The 18,947-nt window shown below is 40.9% G+C and overlaps 1 protein-coding gene across 1 annotated transcript in view; it reads right to left on the reverse strand.

Annotated features, from left to right (window-relative positions):
- Window positions 1-18,947, reverse strand: part of TTC7A (tetratricopeptide repeat domain 7A) — a 172,244-nt gene that overhangs the window by 151,836 nt on the left and 1,461 nt on the right. Inside the window, 2 exon segments of the mRNA XM_032102796.1 lie at window positions 15,849-16,017; window positions 17,513-17,676. Of these exon segments, the coding sequence (XP_031958687.1) occupies window positions 15,849-16,017; window positions 17,513-17,676 (333 nt within the window).

Below are 18,947 nucleotides of genomic sequence, written 5' to 3' on the forward strand. Positions count from 1 at the left end.
TAACTGGAAAATGATACAGAAACTAAGTCGGAAAATCTGAGGCCTCTCTTGGAAAATCTTAGCACATGCAGATTGCTCATGGACAAACAGCAAGCTCTTGGCAAGGCACAAGAGACTCAGCCACAAGATCATTCCCTTTCCAAAGGAAGGAAAAAACCCTGGGGTTTGTACTACTAAACTTCTTTCTTGTATCATTATCCAACACCACCAACAGACAGAGAGTATGTTAATTGCAGATCCACAGCTACTGGTCCCTACACTAAAAACTTCTACTATCAGACCCTTAGTCTGGCATCACACTGACATCCTTTATATCCTTAAACCTATTTGGATAGGCTACACATCCACATACCAATTTTACTCTGATTGGTACAGGTTCTCATGCCACACTGGATCTCTACAAGACACCACTGCTTGAAAACTTGGATCTTCACCCATCACAACCGTATGTATTGATGCCCAGTAGCCCAACACAGGCTGCAAAAAGTTCAGCACATGCTTTCCAGTAAATTTTTATACATAACATCATCCCCTAATAACAAATATGTAAGATGTAATACAAAATCCTAGTGTTCTTGACACAGATCCACAGAGGTGACAAAAGAAGAAAAGAATTCAACTGTCCAGACAGCCTTTCAATGAAGTTATTTCAACTGCTGCAGCAGGTGGCAAAGGATTCGGGAGGACCCACCACAGGCACCAGCCATGCATTCCTGGACTTCCACAGTCCGGGAGACACCTCAGCTCTGCCCATTCCAGGAGTCTTGGCCACAAACTGCTGTGAGGCAGCAATGGGCAGCCAGGCTTCCCCAAGATGTACGATACAGTCTGGGCGCTCATGCTGGAAGAGCCCGAGGTTCCCAGGCAGTGTTAGCTTTGTTTACTTCTAATGTTCAACATTTGTTTTGTCCCCTTGGTTACTCTGCTAGGAGTTTCCCTATCTCATGTCCTACATTTGAGCCAGACATGAGCAGTTAGTTCAGTGGGCTGAGAAAACGCCTCCCTGGTTCAAGCTCGGGACGTGGCTCCCCACTCCTTCTGCCCTCTCCCAAGCCAGAAGTATATGGTGTGTTCCCTCAAAGATCTGTATCTTGGAGGAACACATATCCATACCTTTCACCTCTGAAAATATAGCCCAGAGTAGAGCAGGAGGACTGAATTTATTTCAAACTGACAGGGTGTGTGGGACATGGATGACAATCATTTTGCTGCTTTTAACCAATGCCCAATCTGTGTTTTCTTTTTTTCTTGAACACCTTGTACAGCATCCAGATATAACCGATTTTGTCTCTAGTCCATCTATGAAGTCTCTGTCTTTGTATCATGAGTTGTTTTCCTATTATTTTGATGCTTCCATTTTCCAACCCTGTCACTTTGTAATGAGTAAAGGGAAAAAATGCACATTAACTCTCTCTACAGCAAAAGAACAAACCAAAAGTATCCAGCACTCCAGCCAGAATAAATAACCTACAAATATTCTTCTTGTATCTGTCTCCATTTAATCTACCTCTGAACTTCTAGTCATTCCCCTTAAGTGAAAATAAATTTTAAGAAGTCTGCATTTCAGAGCCACCATCCCCTTAAATGCAAAGTAGGGCTGAGGGCCCTGCAAAAAAAGTCCAGTGCAATCCACTGACATTCATATACAAGCAGCATTTAATCAAATGGCAAGAGCCATCCTAACACAGTCTGCGTGGGGGCGTTTATCGTGGGAGATGTCACACAGAGAGAACAGGCTGATAAAAAGCCATTTACATACATGCTACAGCCCACTGCAAGGAGTTACTATCTCTGAGCTCTGACACGGGGGAGGAAAGTAAGTAGCCTCTGCCAGCATCAGGTACTGACAACAAACATGCCCAGCCATGCAAGTCAGAGAAACAAAGCTGGGGCTGATCAGAGACGGGAACGAATATCTCCAAAAGGATTCTTGCCACAGTAAGGATCCAGCAAGATACAGTGTATTAAAACAGATACTATGCTACACTGCACTACTTGTAAGGAGCTAGAAGGAAAAATGACCCACACAATGTGACATTAGTCATGGTTCTCTCTCTGCTACCGTACGCACTGACCTGATGTCATTTGAGTACAAAATCTTCCACAGAATCCAAACAGGGCGATTCTTCCCTACCACAGAAAGGCAATGAAAAGAAAAATTAGAGCAAGCAGACTGCAAATCCAGTATACAAGGGGAAGAACAGAAGAAAACCAACACAAGTTCCCTACTCTTGCAGCCACCAATTCAGTTCTCGCAATACAAAACCCCAGCAATAAGATTAGCTTAGGGTGCAGTTGGATAAGACTTGACAAGTCCTCCACCACAAAGAGCACAAATTCCACTAACTCTTGTCCATCCTCCAGTTATCAGCACAGAAGAAACTTTGCAGCACAACAAGCAATTTAAATTCAACTCAGTTCCCACAATGTGTCAGAAAACCACTAAAGTGCATGCTACTTCCACACTGGGTTTAGCAAGAAACGTGGAGCTATTGCCAAGACAGAATTAACTTCCAAGTAAATCATAAGGCTGCATGCTTTAATGTTAACTGGTTAAGGTAAAGGGACTCGGGTATTTTTCACAACCAGTTGTGGTAAGAGACTATCAACTTAAAGCTTATCTATACTGAGATTTTTCTCATATGAATCAGGTGCCTAAATTTAAATAGATACATACGTATATACTATAGTAGTTTATCATACAGTCGAGACAGTTTTCTAGTAGAGTATGGCCCAGGCTCAAGATTTCAAGACATGTTTCTAGATTATTCTTCTTTAAGAACAAATTCTACCCACTTCAGAGGAGGTAGCTTTCTATGTACAGAAATGTGGCTTTCCTCTCCTGAATAAAGACAAGGCTTCCATTCACCTACTCTACTTCTCCCAATGATTCATCTCTGGCTCTTCACCCTTCCATAATCTTTGTCCTTTCTTCCCTGCCCCCAAATCTAAGCTGCAGTTATGTAAGAAAAAACCCAAATCCATAAAGTTTGTAAGACATATCACTGAACTAATCTCTTCCTCGAGTTGAAATGCACTGCTCTCATTTATGGAAATCTGAAAGCGGAAATTTTATGAAGGCTTATTTCCACTTTCATCTCAGTCAGTCCTTGCCAAGGGAAGACACTGATATCATATAGCTCCAATGCTCTGAGGTGGTACTACTACCACAACTGGAACATCCATGTGTACGTGGACATGCGGTATCAGATTCTCAGCAACACAAATGGGATGAAAATTCATGCTGCAAGGAATCCTTGAAGGTCCATGGTCTGATTTTCTGCACAAAGAAGGGCCAGCTCAGGGTGTGTTACCCAGCCTGGTCTTGAAGGCCTCAGTGCACAGATGGAGACTGCACATGGACTAGGGTGGAGATTAAGGTGGGTGGCTTTATTTTTCTATGGTTCATAAACTACCTCACCAAATAGCAGCACTCCTCCTTCCAAGTAGGAACAATGTACCAACCCTCTCACAGGTTCTTTTAACTTTCCTTTTTACACAGACTTCAAGCCTCCTGCACTTGGATGAATTTAGACAACCAGGGAATGGGTGGGTTCATAGGTGCAAGAATTCAGGGTCAGAAGCAGCCCATCACTTTCACCAAGAGTGCTAACCCCACAGCTCAGGAGCATCAGAGGTACCTGGCAAGCTGAAGAAGAGATCAAAGAAATACGACAGCACAAAGAACATGAACCCAACCTCCTGCGTTGTGTCTCAGCGCTACGTGTTGAACACACCTATGGCAACCTGAAGCAAAAGACATCTTAGTGTGAAACTCAGAGCCCTGCCAACAGCAGCAGTCCCAGTCTGCAGAGCAAGGTTCCACTGTCTGTGCTCCTGTGCCCCACAGACAGGCCAGCCTGGCCAGAAGACAGTGTGATGCTAAGCTAAGTGCATGCAGTAGTTCTACTCTAGTACAGGAAGGTAGTAAGTCATTTGCATGAAGATAGTGCATGGCAGCAGCCACTGCAAGGAAACAGGTTCTCATCCTGGAGAATGCCAGGTCATTCTGGGTCACTGTCCCCAAGCAGAGGATGCACTCCATTACTAGCACATGGCCTTCAGTCTAGTTCAGAAATGTGGCTCTAGGAAATTAATTAGCATTGAAACAAGACTATTTTTAAGACTTCAAACATATACATGCGCATGCTGACTAATCAACATTCATCAGAATACTAAACACTTCTCAGAGACAAAATTCAAAGGCACAATCAAACCATTCTAGAGATGATATTACAACCAGTCTGCCGTGCCAGCTAAGGTTTGAACTTGAGAGCACAGTCCTCAACTAAGCTATTCCATTACAGTGTCTTGGAAAGCAAAATGGCCCAAACATCAACAAGCAGCAGTTGGGATTAGGTTGACACAGGCAAGACCCAGCACTATGCATTATTTCTGCCATAATTCACAGCAGTTTAAATAATTCACAACCTGGTCTTGACACTTATCTCTGCAGCAACTAAGCTATGATTTTTTCAGCAGGGCTTATTTGCAATGCAAATAGAGGAGGGGGAAGAAAGGCCTAGAAGCCCTTGGTTTTGAACACATTCATTCATACTGCAGCCCATGAGAGATAGGGATGAATAGACACGTTTAGTTGTTCAAGAAAGCTGCATGTACTTCTTTCCCTGCTGCTTCCTATTATATAGGATTATTGTAAATTCCTGGCAATCTGTTACAATCTTGAGGTATTTTTCATGTAAAAGTCTCAAAGGTAGAAAGGCAGAAAATGCCAGTAACGTCAAGTAAAATTATCTGAAGACCTTTCTAACTATAAGCTGGGAATGAAGCTTAAAATTTAAGCAACCTGGGAAGGCCGCTCAGTTGCATCAATGCAGAACTCAAGACCTCCTACTCCCCGCTTTCTTACTAGATGCGATAAACCAATACTAACAATGTTACTCCAATTATTATCAAAGCAAGAACTCTATCTGGTTAGACTTGTAATTAGAGCTCAAATGTATAGCTCAAATTAGGACAGCTTTTTGATCGAGTGGCTGTGAAGCCAGAAGGCAGCAAACACTCCCCTGAGATGCAGCCTCAGTCCCCTGCCCTCAATCAATGCTGTGTGGGCTCTGCATCACACTGCATATCTTATGCATAGCAGAAATTAGCAACTTTAATCCACAGACACTAAATCTTTGGAGCATACCCAGACCTGCTCAGCTGGCTGCTCTTAACCTTCATGGCACATCTTTTAACCTTTGCTTTAGCCTGTAATACAGTGGTCTCCAAAATTCTTTGATCATATTAAGTAAAAAAATTTTGATCGTGCACACCCAAACATATGCTTATATTTATATACATACATTGCTTTACAATCTATTTATTCTATATTTAAGTGTTTATTTTTTCAAAAACACCTGCTAGATTACATGCTACTGACAGCCACCTGTCACCAGAGAAAAGGCCTGCAAATTCAGAATACCTGACTTTTTGTAAAAGCAAAAAGGCATAATTCACCCTTAAGTTTAACAACTATTTTAAGCATTTTGCCAGGAACAACCACTGAGCTTTGGTGTGTACAGATTTTCATGGTCACTCCCCAACTCACTACAAACTAGATTCTATTTAAAAGTCCTGTGTTAATAAAGTTAACCCCACTGACACCATCCTACAGCACTTTGTGCATTTCTGGGCCCCACTGTGCTGCTAAGCAATTCTCTGTGTATTTCATTTTTAAACCAGAATCTGGCAAGGTGTTTCTCCAATGGTACCTTTTTTTTCATATTTTGCTTTTACGTAAGAAAGCACAAAAGAGGCTTCTAAAAATTTAAGTACTGAATTGAGTGTCATTAGACTTCACTGATTAGATCCAATTAGACTGTCACTGCTTTTACCTGATTGAAGAGCTCATGCTAATAGTGTAAGCTCTTACATTCTTATTGTTCACTTGTGCTCCAATTTCTACTACTACTTGGAATCCACAAGTAGTTTTTGAGGGTATCTTTAAGCTACTTGTCTATTTTGTATATGTTAGTTTAATAAGAACTAGACAATATAATGCATAAATCCACTTAACTAGGCACAAGTGAGCTGCAACATATGGAAGTGAATATGGAACATATGGAACTACTGAGGATGGCCTTCCACAATGTGAAACACCCTCTCTTTTGGAAGACACTTTTGTAGGCTCTACATGACACAGGACCCTCTGACATACAGACTAAGTGAGGGCACCACTTTCAATAAAATACAATAATCAAGATTTATTTCAATGTGGGGCGCTTTTTTTTGCTGGTGGACTTTTTAAGAAAAAAATAAACAGAAGTTATAATACTTTTCTTCTGCACCACAGTAGATCATCTTGCGTACCCCCTGGGGCACATGCACCACTTTGGGGACCACTTCTATAACGTATTGATTGTCCTGGTATAAGAGGCCACCTCCATTCCATGACACCAAGATACATCTACTGGAGCAATGCTCTGAGGCACAGCAAAGACAGGGGTGATCAGCAATCTCTTACAGCCCCACATCTAAAGACTTTTGTCAACACCATCCACATCCATAAACTGTCATGGCATACTGCAGAAATTACATTTTTTTCCTTGGTCTAAATACAACAGGAAGAAGCAGAAGAGAAAAAATGCAAGGGGGAAGGGGCACAAGGGGAGAGAGACGGCACTGATGACCAAGTACTGGAATTTGTTTAGCTTGAGTTCACCTGCACCACAGTTAAGCAGCATCACCAGCAAGAAAGTTCTTTTCTAGCTGCAGAGTCACTGAATCAGACAAGCCCTAGAATCCTGTGTTCAATTTTTTGGCCCCTTACTACAAGAAAGACCTTGAGGTGGTGGAGCATGTCCAGGGAAGGGCAACAGAGTTGGTGAAGAGTCTGGAGCACAAGTGCTATGAGGAGCAGCTGAGTGAGCTGGGGATGCTCAGCCTGGAGAAAAGGAGACTCTCTACAATTACCTGAAAGGAGGGTATAGCTAGGTGGGGGTCAGTCTCTTCTACAACGTAGCAAGTAACAGGTAAAAACAAGAGAAAATGGCCTCAAGTTGTGCCAGGGCAGGTCTGGACTGGCTATCGGGAAAAATTTATTCACTGAAAGAGCAGCCAGGCATTGGAACAGGCTGCCCAGGAGTCACCATGTCTGGAGGTATTTCAAAGATGTTTTGCTGTAGTGCTTAGGGATGTGGTTTATTACTGGATTTGGCAGTGCTGGGTTAATGGATGCACTTCATGATCTTAAAGGTCTTTTCCCATTTAAATGATTCTATGGTTCTATGTGTATTTGGGAAGTAGAAGAGAGAGAAAGGAAAGATAATTCATATTTTACTATGCTGATTCCTATCAAGCACTCAAGACAATCCTACTTAAAGTTACTAGAACAGACAGAGCCTGTGAGGACTAACAGGCTTGTTGCCCTGTCACTTAAAAGATAGACAGACATTTGAAGCTTACTCCAGGGCAAACCAGCACAGAGAAATCTTCCCATAGCCACTGGACACATACCACGCTGCACAACACAGCCCCAGCATGACACCATCTAAAAGCTACATCTGTATTTGTTCTCTTCTAGTGAAAGTAAGTGTAGCATGCTGTCTCATGTAACCTAACAAAAATTGGTCCCTTGCCTCAGAACAGCATGGGCAAATAATCTTCCATCTCCTGATGCTGCTAACCCCACAGCTTTAGAGAACTAAGTCATAGTGCAGAAGGTGGAAAAGGTTTAATGCACATGTGCAACCACCACCTACAACTACATGTGGGGAAGGGAGCAGAATAACTAAACTTTTCCATCGCAGAAACCAAGTCACATTAACAAAAGGAACCAGAAGTTATTCCCTTTTTCCACTTTCCAAATTTCAGTAATCTGCATTTAGTGGCCTGCATCTAACTCTCCTCAAAAGTCTAACACTCACACTGCATTTGTGCATAGCTGACTGTGCTAAACAAACTACTGCTGAAAAGGTAAACCATCTGATCCAACAGCAGAGAAAAGCTCATGGGGCACAACAGAAAAGCCTAAGAGCATCACAAACACCAAGGCTGGGCTTGGCAACTCTTTCACATCCAAGCAGGAAAGCAGTGGCACCACAGCACACAATTCACCAACATGCAACAGGTTAAAAGTCATCACTGTCACAATGTAAGGGCAACTCCAGACTCTTAAACTGCTTTTCTGAAACCCCAAATAAAACATACTAACACTAGGTCCTTTTATCAAGACAACAGCATCTACAAAGTGGGGCTTTTGCCTATCAGACAGCTACTCTGATACCAACATGAATTAACAGCATGCTTCCTGTCTTGCTGTCAGAACTGTGAAAACTAGCACTTTGAAGTGCATACCAGGTATAGAACAAAGTCTCTCTCTCTGATGTGGATTAACATTTAAAAGATGCATCTTTTGCCAAGCAAAAGTGAAAACAAGTTCTGCCAATGTCTTATTTTAATTTTAATGTCCTATTGTATCATATATTCTTTTGGCTGGGACTCAATTTTTCTAATGGCCAGGCAAGAAAAATAATTTTGCTATTCAGGCTCTCTTTGAAGGAACCCATCTCCCACAGATCTCAGTCCTCAGAGACGCAAATCTCAACCTTTTGTCATCATCAGAGGATTCCAGCAAAGGAATTTGTGCCCTGCCCCTGCCAGACCCTTAAAAAAAAAAAGCAAACAAAACACACAAAAAAAAAAAAACCAAAACAAACAAACAAACCCCAAAAAACCACAAAAACAAACCACACCAAAAAACCCCAAACAAACCAAAACAAAAAACCCAACACAAATACTTCTCTTCTACTTGTGTCCCACTAAGTTCCACTTAGTCAGAGCTGCCAGTAGAGGAAACAGCAATGAAGTAACAGAGACAACTGCAAGCAAATATATCATCCTAAAAGCAGCATTCAGCTTAACAGTTGCATGCTGGCAAGTGTTAATGATCCTCATGAAGCCCATTATCACTGAAAAGCTATACATCAGTACGAAAAAAAGTGAAATCCAAGTTTTAGGTAACTTTTCCCTTAAGTATCACCCAAACCTACACTTTTCTCATCTCAATTTTGTGCCCAGTATAATTCTGGTTCTTCATGATCAACAAGCTTTCCTAAAGACACTGAAGAACGGTGGTGCTGTCCTTAGCAAGGTTCTAGCTGCCCCTCTCAACACTTTAATGAACTCAAGTGCCTCAGCCAGCACCATCACTCCCAAAGTGGGCAGGCTCCAGACAGCAGCGAATTGGGACCCCTGGGAAGCCAGAACATATTACGGTAACAACCCTTCCACTTTAAACAGGATTATTGAAGTATAGAAGATTTAGAAATTCAAGTAAAGGCCTATGTATGGTACACATGCTACAATGTCAACAGTGCCTAAACAACATGATACCTGACACTGAAACCAATGGAGAGAGACGGGGAGGGAATTCAGGCTCTTAGGATTTTTCCCCTGCACCTTTCAACCTGCTGCCCATTTCTGCTAAATGGGTACATCATAGCACACTGCCCCCAGCTCAGACAGTAACTGCAACGCAGGCAGCATGAAGACTCAGCTTCTAGGGAGGGTGGGGTCAGCTGTGCAGCAAGGAGGACAGGAAGATCTGTTCCCTCTTTTTTTACCACTAGCAGATTTGAGTACTTTCCTTGCAGTCATGTGGCTCCTAAACACCAATACAGAAATGGAGCATCTTTATCTTGACATGGGTAATTAAAACACACTTTTACTTTTCTCCATTAGTTTCTAGAGAGAATATAAAGCAAATTACTTACTTGAATATGGAGAAAATGCCATCAACCTTCCATTAATCCATTTTCTACTCTTGTCTCAGTGGACAAGATAAAGCATGTTCTTACATAGTAAGATACACACACAATCTCTTTTTAGGTATTACAGCAAAGTTTTTCTTAAGGAACTTCAAAAATTCTTAAAAATTATCCTGTAGTAAAGATCTCAAGCACAAGAGTGTGTATAACCACTGGGAGGGTTTTTTGGCATACAAGAAGTGGAATAGTATTCCAAACATTGTCTGCAGAAAGGAGAAGACATCCTGAAAAATGCTATGCCCTCTGAAACAAGGAACAGACTCAGAAAGTGCACGTACAGCCCATTAAGAGGCTTATAAAACATGACCTGAATTAAAAATGCTTCTGGCAAAAAGAAGTTAGAAGTGTAAACTCACTTTCAAAAGAAGATTACGAAATAAATTATGACTCTGCAAAACTATATGATCTTTCTAAACTCAATTGATCTGCACTTGAAATTGTTCAAACTACTGGTACTCAACAGCATTCCACACAGTCTGTATTCCAGAATACTCCACAGTTTTCATACTACGATCTCACTTACCAAAACTAAGTGGACAAAAATCTCATTCCAGGAAGCTAACAGGAAACTCTAATTAAAAGTAAGGCTGCTTAAGTTGAGCCAATAACACACAGTAACCCACTAACGTTATTTGAGTGGAATATATCCTTGTACCATGGGATCAGCAGCATTTAGTAAAGAACAGAACTAGAAAGGTTACTAGCTTAGGATCTGAAATAAGAGTTAGATGAAGCACTGGAATAGTCTTTAAAATAGAGGTGTTCTCTTGCAAAGAGGACAAAAATTAATAAAATAAACTTTAAAACCCCACAAACCTTAGCTTTCTCCCTTTCAATTCTCTCCACCATTTCGTTCAATTAACCAACACTGAACTAAAAAAAACAAACAGGAAAGCTTATTTTTCCCATTTTAATCAGCGAATTAAAAAACATGTACACATGAAAAGAAATGTATCAGCTTATGAGAAACACTGAGTTAAAGAAATTCATTTATTAAACTGAAAATTCTTAATCAAGTTCTTTAGAGAAGAGGAAAAAGTAGATTTCTCAGAATACGGCTTTGCAATAAAGCTATCTTTGACTCTACATTTTATTCTAATTTTCAAACAAAAGCAGCTGAATACAAATCTCACCTAGGAAATTAATCATCATATAGAAAACTATATTAGAAAAATGAATGACACACAAGCAAATGTCAAAATTGAAGACTCCAATTAAGCATATGAACAAGTGTGTGATACATCCTTTGATTAGCTAGAATGAACAACTTCAATACCAAACAGTTATTTACTGAATGCAAACCTACTGTTTTTAACAGTAGTGCAAGCCAACAAAATAAGAAACTAACTAAGCAGCACAATCACAAAGAAGTTTAAAACCGCTTATTCAAATTTTGAGGCTTCACTTGGTCAATTTAAAACCATGATTAAAACCAAGCAAATGGTTTTCAAACCAGTCAAGTAGAAGGTCAGGTTTTCTGTTTATCTCTGTATATCACCATTTTCCTTTCAGAACACCGTAAGAACCTCCAAACAACCACTTCCAGTATTAAAAACCCAAGACAATTATTTGACATGGGGAGAAAGCAGAACAATGTCATTCCAAGCATATGGAACTCATTACCACTGAATTTCTGGAAGATACAACCACAAGAGAAACAGGAACACACCTAAGCTCAGCAATTTGTCCTAAGACCAAACAAACGCAAAATAATCCACAACAAGCTGGGCTGAACCCAGGACACTGGAAGTAGGTTCCAGGCTGTTTATCATTATCAAACTCGGGGAAAAAAACCCACGTGGTAGCTTCAAGGTTTTGCTCTCAGAAATACCACTTACAGCTCTTAGGAGAGCTCTAAAGATCAGTGACTCAATCCAGCAGTGTTTGTCTCAAGATCTTATCTTTGGTTTTTCAAAAGTGTCACACCACAGATCTTGAACATCCTGAAATGACTAAAATGGGTTCAAGAACAAAATATAGGTAGTTCTGAACCACTGCGTTGACACAGTTTCATTTCCTCATAGATAAGACTTGTGGTTGGATATGTTACAATAAAATGCAGACTATGATCAAGGCTTCTTACAGACATGTTACATTATCACCTTATTCTCCTCCACATATTTTCAAAGATCTTAAAAAACCAAGCTCTCACTGCAGCCTTTTGATAAAATAGATGTCTTTTCTAAAGTTAAAAATAAACAGAAACCAGACAAAAAAACCAAAACAATTTAGGAACAGATTTACAAGGGATAAATCTCAACTTAGTCCACAGTCTTCTCTCACAGTCACCAAAGAGGCTGTGTTGTACACCACCATTCACTTCAATTGTGTCACACACCATTTAAAGAGGTGATGAATCACCCCAGAACAGCCAACTTCTGACTCTACAGAGAGTTCAGACTCAAGCTGCACAACTTAAATCCACCCTGAGTTGCCAAATGGCCAATATAGCACAAAAATGACTAAATTACAAAAATTACAGGATGGACTGGGTGAAAACGAAAAGAATAGACAGTGACATTTCTAAAGCTTTAACTCCCTAGAAATCCATTTAGAAACTAGATACAATGTGCAATCCTATGCCATTGCTGCACAAATTTAGATAGGTAGCTATCTCCAGGCTACCCCACTCCAGGCAGAGGAAGTCCCGTGCCTGGCCTGACAGACCCAGGGAGCCCCTCAGCACAGGGCTGACTCACCTTGCAGCAGCTCTGACACATCCCTGACCACAAGCTAAAGCCCCTCTCAGTTGTCACAAAGACAGGACCCTGCACACGAGCCCTGCCTGAGCCTCCATCCTCGGGCTGGCAACAGCCTGCCTCAGTTGAAACAGCTCTCACTGTGCTCTCAGCAGCACAGCAAACACTGCCACATCAGAGAAGCCTCTTTCTTGGAGCTGAGGTATGCAGAAGCCCTGGCTAGAGCTACACTTACTAGAGCTTTGAAAGGGTTAGGCAGTGACCTAACCTACTGCCAGGAAGAATTTCTCCTTGTGAATAGAGAGGGCTCTGCAGAGTTTTCTGCAGCAAGCAGAACAGAGGAAATCAATGGGCTCTGACAGCTACACACTTTGTTCTGAAGTCTTTTTTGCTTGCTTGTTTCAAATGGGCAACACCAGGTAACAAAGCCACAGTGAGTCCCAATTGAATTAGAAGCAAAGTTTACTTACTCAATACTGGTATAATGCAACACAGAGCTGCCTGCATCAGAGATTACCAGCAGTAATGTGAACCGAGCAGAGGAAAAGTTTTAAGGAGGGACTGACTTCAATGGAGGATGGGGAGGAAGGAGACAAGTACAAACCAACCACCTATTAACTAACCATAGAGGTTTAAATTAGTCATAATGAAAAAAATCAAACTGTTGTCAGAGCTCCACTCACAGCGCCCACGAAACTCATCTCCTCACAATGCAGAGATTTAGAAACAGAACAGGAAGCAGCAGTCAGATGAGAAACTGAAGAATCCTGCTCTCTCTGCCATTTCTCCTGTGACTTGTCAATTGCACAAGTCCTCAGACCGATAAAGAACTTCCACGTTTACTTGTTGATACTCACTTTGTGTGGAAGTTTACTGAGAAGGCAAGCAAGAAATTTTTTCCCTGCTCAACTTCTGTAGTCCAAACGCAAGGGTGCAAATCCATACTGCCTCTTACCATAATATGAACCTACTACATGCTATGGACCTCCAGAGAAAGACTCCAGAGATTTAGCTCAACATCCAACCTTCAGTGTTGCGGAGGTTAAAAGGTGCTCTAAGGAAGGAAACTTGGTTTTGCTGGATTTCTACAAGCAGCTTCATCTGTGCAACTCCTCCCAGTGCATCCCACATCCTTCTTGTTAATTTTTGTTCATTTCCAACATTAAAAGGATAGGTGTCAACATTAATAAAATAAGCCTTTGATTTGACTTTTCTTTCTTCCATGACCGTTTCTTCCATTTCTTTCCAGCCTAAACCTATGCTGCCATTCAGCATACAGGCATAACTCAGCAGTATTAACTACACAAAACTGAGGCAGTTTCAAGTTCACACTACGAGGTGATACAAAGTTCTGCTGCTTTAACTAATGCTGGGTGAACAGGGAAATTCTATTAAACCAACTGCTTTCTCCCATTTCTGAAAATGTGAACAAGAAATTAATAGGGGAACCTAACTTCTGCCTTGAAGTAGACAGGACTGTGGCTTTTCTGGATATTTGCCTAAATGACCCCTGCAAAAAATTTTACTACCAGCAACATTCAAGAGCATCTTTAAAGAACGTTTCATATTGCATAAATGGCCAATAGTTCAACCAAAGGCAGTAATATGGCAAGGATCAACATAATTTCTGGAGAGATACCAAATTAAAAAGGGGAATAAGAAAAATCTATAGCATAAAGTATCAATGAATTTTAAATAATTCAACTCCATATCGTTACATGCCCTGCAGAAGCAGCCTGGACACATGTGCTTTAAAATGAAAATTTACATCTACATTGTTATTGCCATAGCTACCTGCACAAAGTGCTAACATAGGAGTGGGAGGTTGAGGGAACATGGCATGAGGGAACAGTGATCCTAGTGAGTGCCCTCTCCAAACTCACCTGGACTCCACTCTGCTGGACTTTTTTCTGCCAGAAACTTTGGCAGAATACTGAGTGACTTACTACACCCTTGATATCTTAGCTAATAAGAAAATAATCATCATGGAGGATAAAGACTGTGGAACTGTAACAGCACAGAGGTTGCTCTGCAATGGCAGAGGCTCCTGCGGTTTACAGGGGCAACACAGTATTTACATTCCATGCTAAACCACACGGGGAAAGAAAGCAAAAAAACTGCCTGATGCTCTGAGGCAAACACCTCCAATATCTTCATGAGTAAGTTAGGTAGTCACCACAACACAAGGGGTCTTATAACAACAGTGCTATTCCATCAGTTTCCACTCACACGTTATCACTACACTCACACCTCCCCAAGGGTCATATCCAGTTCCCAAAGAGGACAGTGCATCTCCTTCAGACTCTGGAGTGCACCAAGAGTTGCTCTCAAATACACTGCTGAGAATGCATTGGCAGCTACTCACTCCTCTGCGCCATGCAAGTGTCAGTGTGAGGTACAAGTAAATTAGTCCTGCTTCACAAAAGCTCATTAATGAAGCAGATTCGATCAGTACCACAGGAAACAAAAATAAAAGCAAGCAAAGCAGCACAAACAGGGTTTCAAAATAAGCAGAATGACTCAAATTATTATCAGTAATACTAGCAGCCCAGTCAAACAGTATTTTGGGTTGATTTGGTTTCACTCTTTTACATACCAGTTGAAGGTATCTGATCATCAGAGTTCTCATTCACCTAATTAGCTGGTGGACATGCTGAAAAGAGTAGAAAGCAGTAGATAGGTAGCAGTACTTGAGCAACATTTATAAAGGAACCGAAAGCGAAGGAGAAGATTACTGATCTTTTTCTCCCCCCAAGTCAAAAACTGACAAGGGTCTTCCTTTCCCCCACTGAAAAAGGAAATGCAATTTCACTACCCACAGAGGTAGTTTTAATTAGAATCTCTCAAACAGTGCAATGTCTGTAGAGTTACAAGGGGAAGGAGAGATTCCTGTTTGTACATAAGGTCTGATACTGTGTGACATGCATTGCAAAAATATACTACCTGCTTTGAAAGCACATATTCTGTTAGTCCAAAGTTTAAAACTTGGAGACGTTGTCCTTATTTAATTCACAGAAATCACTGAAATGTACAAGTAGATGAACTCTTTCTCAGAGAAAGCATAGGCCCCAATTCAGCTGAGGGCTTGATTTAGATTTTCCCAAAATGGACACACAAGCTCAAGCATGTAGCTGACTTACAGCCAAGAGTTACCACAAGATTTCCAATTTCAAGCTTTTCTTTACAAGCCAGCCAAGTTTAAAAACCATGGACTAAGACTCCATAATGCCTTTAAGTTTAAAACTACACAGACCATACCCAGTAGGATTTTCTACAGCACACATCTTTACCCTAATCCTGCTCTAACCAAATCACTTGGAGAATTAGCTTCAACCTAAAACCAGTATATTTCAAATACACATCCATAGTCCTTTACCTTTAATCACAAAGGCTTCAGTTATCAAACGCAGCATGTACAGAGGTTCATCTTTGGCTGAGACGTCATCAAGTCCTGCTTTTGCATACATGCTGATGGCATCTCTGTAGCATCCCTCCACATAATGAAGCTTTCCTAGGATCAGCATAGCTTCTGTCATATACTTCGGCTGAAATGGAGCAGGGAGAGAGAAAGTGTTTACAGGAAGAATGAAGTACTCCATGGCAAATCAGGCAGGTACAGAATGCCTTCCCGTCACAACTGCAAGGGCTAAGCTCATGAGAGCAGTAGGCAGCGAAGGTCAGGCAACCACTTTGGAGCTCAGTTTTGAAATACACAGTTTCTAAGCCAGCTCTTTGGTCTCAGCTGACCTGCTCTATCGATTCTCCAGCCACACAGAGTACATAAAAGGTTGGCATTGTCAGAATTACCTACACACACACACACTAAGAAAAACCCCTGCTTTTAAACTAGGCAGTAAACACCACTTTTTAGACAAGTGCTTCCCTGTCCTCTGTATATTTAATTAGAGAAAGCTCCCAAATTTTCTTCAGTTGTCAAAGAATTTTTACACAACAGTGAAAAAACAGAAGGCATACCTAAGATTTGTTTCGTTTAAGGACTGAAAACGTGTAACAGAAAGCTCTGTAAAACACATCTGTTCAGACCCTTTGGAGAGCATGAAAAGGTTCCCAAGCCTTCATACCCATTTTTTTAATACATACAACCAACACTGCATGAGTAGCTAAGTCACCACTAGCAAAGAAACAGTAATGGCAATTCTTGCAGCCAAACTAAACACAAAGAACTGGAAGAATTCAGTAGTTCTGACTGTTAATGGGGCTAAACTATAAAGGAAGAGGGTTGGACAGACTCCTCTTCCTTACTCCCTCTATTTTATTTTCTAAATAGGCTGACCTTGCTCATTGGAAACTAACACGGTAAAAGTACAATATACATTTCCAACCTAACTAAACTAGCCTGGCAATTTCAGGACCACAAGTAATACAAGTCTAGAACAGACTGTTGTAATTCATTTATATCTAAACCCAGTTATGCAAATGTGTGTCAAAGGACACCAACGCAGCAGCAGCAACTATCAAAGCAGAGTATTAAAACACTCTTGAAGCTCTGCAACTGAGTTGACAAGCAGCTACCAGCCACACAAAACAAAATAAAAGCATTACTTCTCTGACAGACACTGAAAGCAGAGTGAGGCTGTAGTCCTGGACTCACAACACAACCCTAAGTTCCTGACAGCAGCTTGTGGCACATTTTTCTCCAATCAGGAGCTGACCAGTTGTGCACAATTCCCTCAGATCAGGAACAGCAGGAGGTCACTCAGCTGTGCAGGCCTGACAGCACCCTTATGCGGCCACGCCTCACCACCCAAGAGAAATTCTAAATATTTATCCTGCTTCTTTCCAGTTAAAGAAAAAATAAACAGGATATGTCTCTGTAGCACATAATTTCTTTGCATATGAAAAAGCAAGTCTCACAAAGTAAGATTCTGCCAAGGGGAATTACCATCCCTTAGTATCACCTACAATACAGCACTGTACATCCATGGACATCAACAGCAACACCCACACCCTGTATCAGACTAATAATCATATAAGAGAAGCATCCAGTTGGCAGGAATTACGATGATAGAACCCACTTACTCTTAGTTTCCCTCTGCTTAAGATATTGGTCAGATACTGTTTAGCTTCACCCAGTTTGGGCTCACTCTTCTCTGACAGTGGAATGGAGTCCTTCAGTTTGGCAAAGTTTTCCTTCAAACATTCTTCCAGCAGAGCCTCTGCAAGCAGCATACTCCCATGGTCCTCTGAAAGCACATACCAACCAACAAAAACATTGCTTACTGCCATACTGATGACACACAGAATTCCAAAAACAAAACAACACACCTTTGAGAAACACAACAAACTCAAATGATGGGATAAGGAAGAACTAATAGACAAAAAAAAAGGTTCCACTAACTTCTATCTAGTGGAAATAGTATGTTTTGTATGGAAAAATGAAATAAGTTTCTTGTAACTTGAAGATTTTCCCTTAATCCTTTAATTTTTGGCAGCACCATTCCTTCTTACATTGCCACGAATATAACAGTTAAGAATTTTCATCACAAAACTCACTTTCAAAAGTATAAGATCAAATTTTGCAAACATTTCAGTGGATGCTTTTTATTTACAAAGGTACAAGCACGAAATGAGTGCTTTAGACTATAGAGAAGTGATAGTAGTAACTCATCAGAAACTTGTACAATTTTCCTGAAAGTACACAGAAAGTAAATTTAAAAGATTAATTAGACTCATTCTACACATCCATTAACACACAAGGATTGATCCTCTGCCATAACTAATATGCCACATAAAACTCTTTCTACATTAAAATGCATGCCTGTTCACAGTTCCACAGAAGACAAACAGAGGTAGCAGCACCGGATACAGCATGAAGCATCATCCAATGTGGCAACCAAGTGCTGAAAAAAAAAAGTTTCATCTGCCAGAGCACTTGGAGTTCTTACACAATGGCCCAGTTCTGCAGTTGCTTCATTCGTAACAACAGTACCTCCATCAGCAGACTAGTGAGTCAAGCAGGGTAAGGAAATCTTTGAACATCAAAGAGCCAAGCCCTATATTTCATACATATTCCATGTTTCAAAGTCCAAAATTCGAGAATAAGTGGAACACAGTAGTGTACCTATTTCTGTATTTTCAGTCCAGGGGACATCTTATGACCAGTTTTTACCTATACACTACATGTAGCATTAATAATCAACTGTGTGGTGGTTTAGACTTTCTTGCTGCTGTGGCCTAAGTGTTCAGCTGCATATCAAATTATAACCATAGCTCTTCCTGCTCGTTTGCAGGTCTGCAACTTGCATAACCAAAGTACAGGTACATAAAATGGAAAGCGTAAGTGTTCCACTGTACTCCCCCCCAAACCTGCATGCAATCATTTCTACACACTGAAGAGCTTTCAGGCAATCATTAATCTCTTAACCAAACTTAAGGAATTAGGTAAGACCATACACAATCAAGAAATAAATATACACAACCTCAAAAAGCAAATACTACTGTTAAATCCCATCCA

This window comes from Corvus moneduloides, chromosome 3 (genome assembly GCF_009650955.1).
Source record: "Corvus moneduloides isolate bCorMon1 chromosome 3, bCorMon1.pri, whole genome shotgun sequence".
Lineage (NCBI taxonomy): Eukaryota > Metazoa > Chordata > Aves > Passeriformes > Corvidae > Corvus > Corvus moneduloides.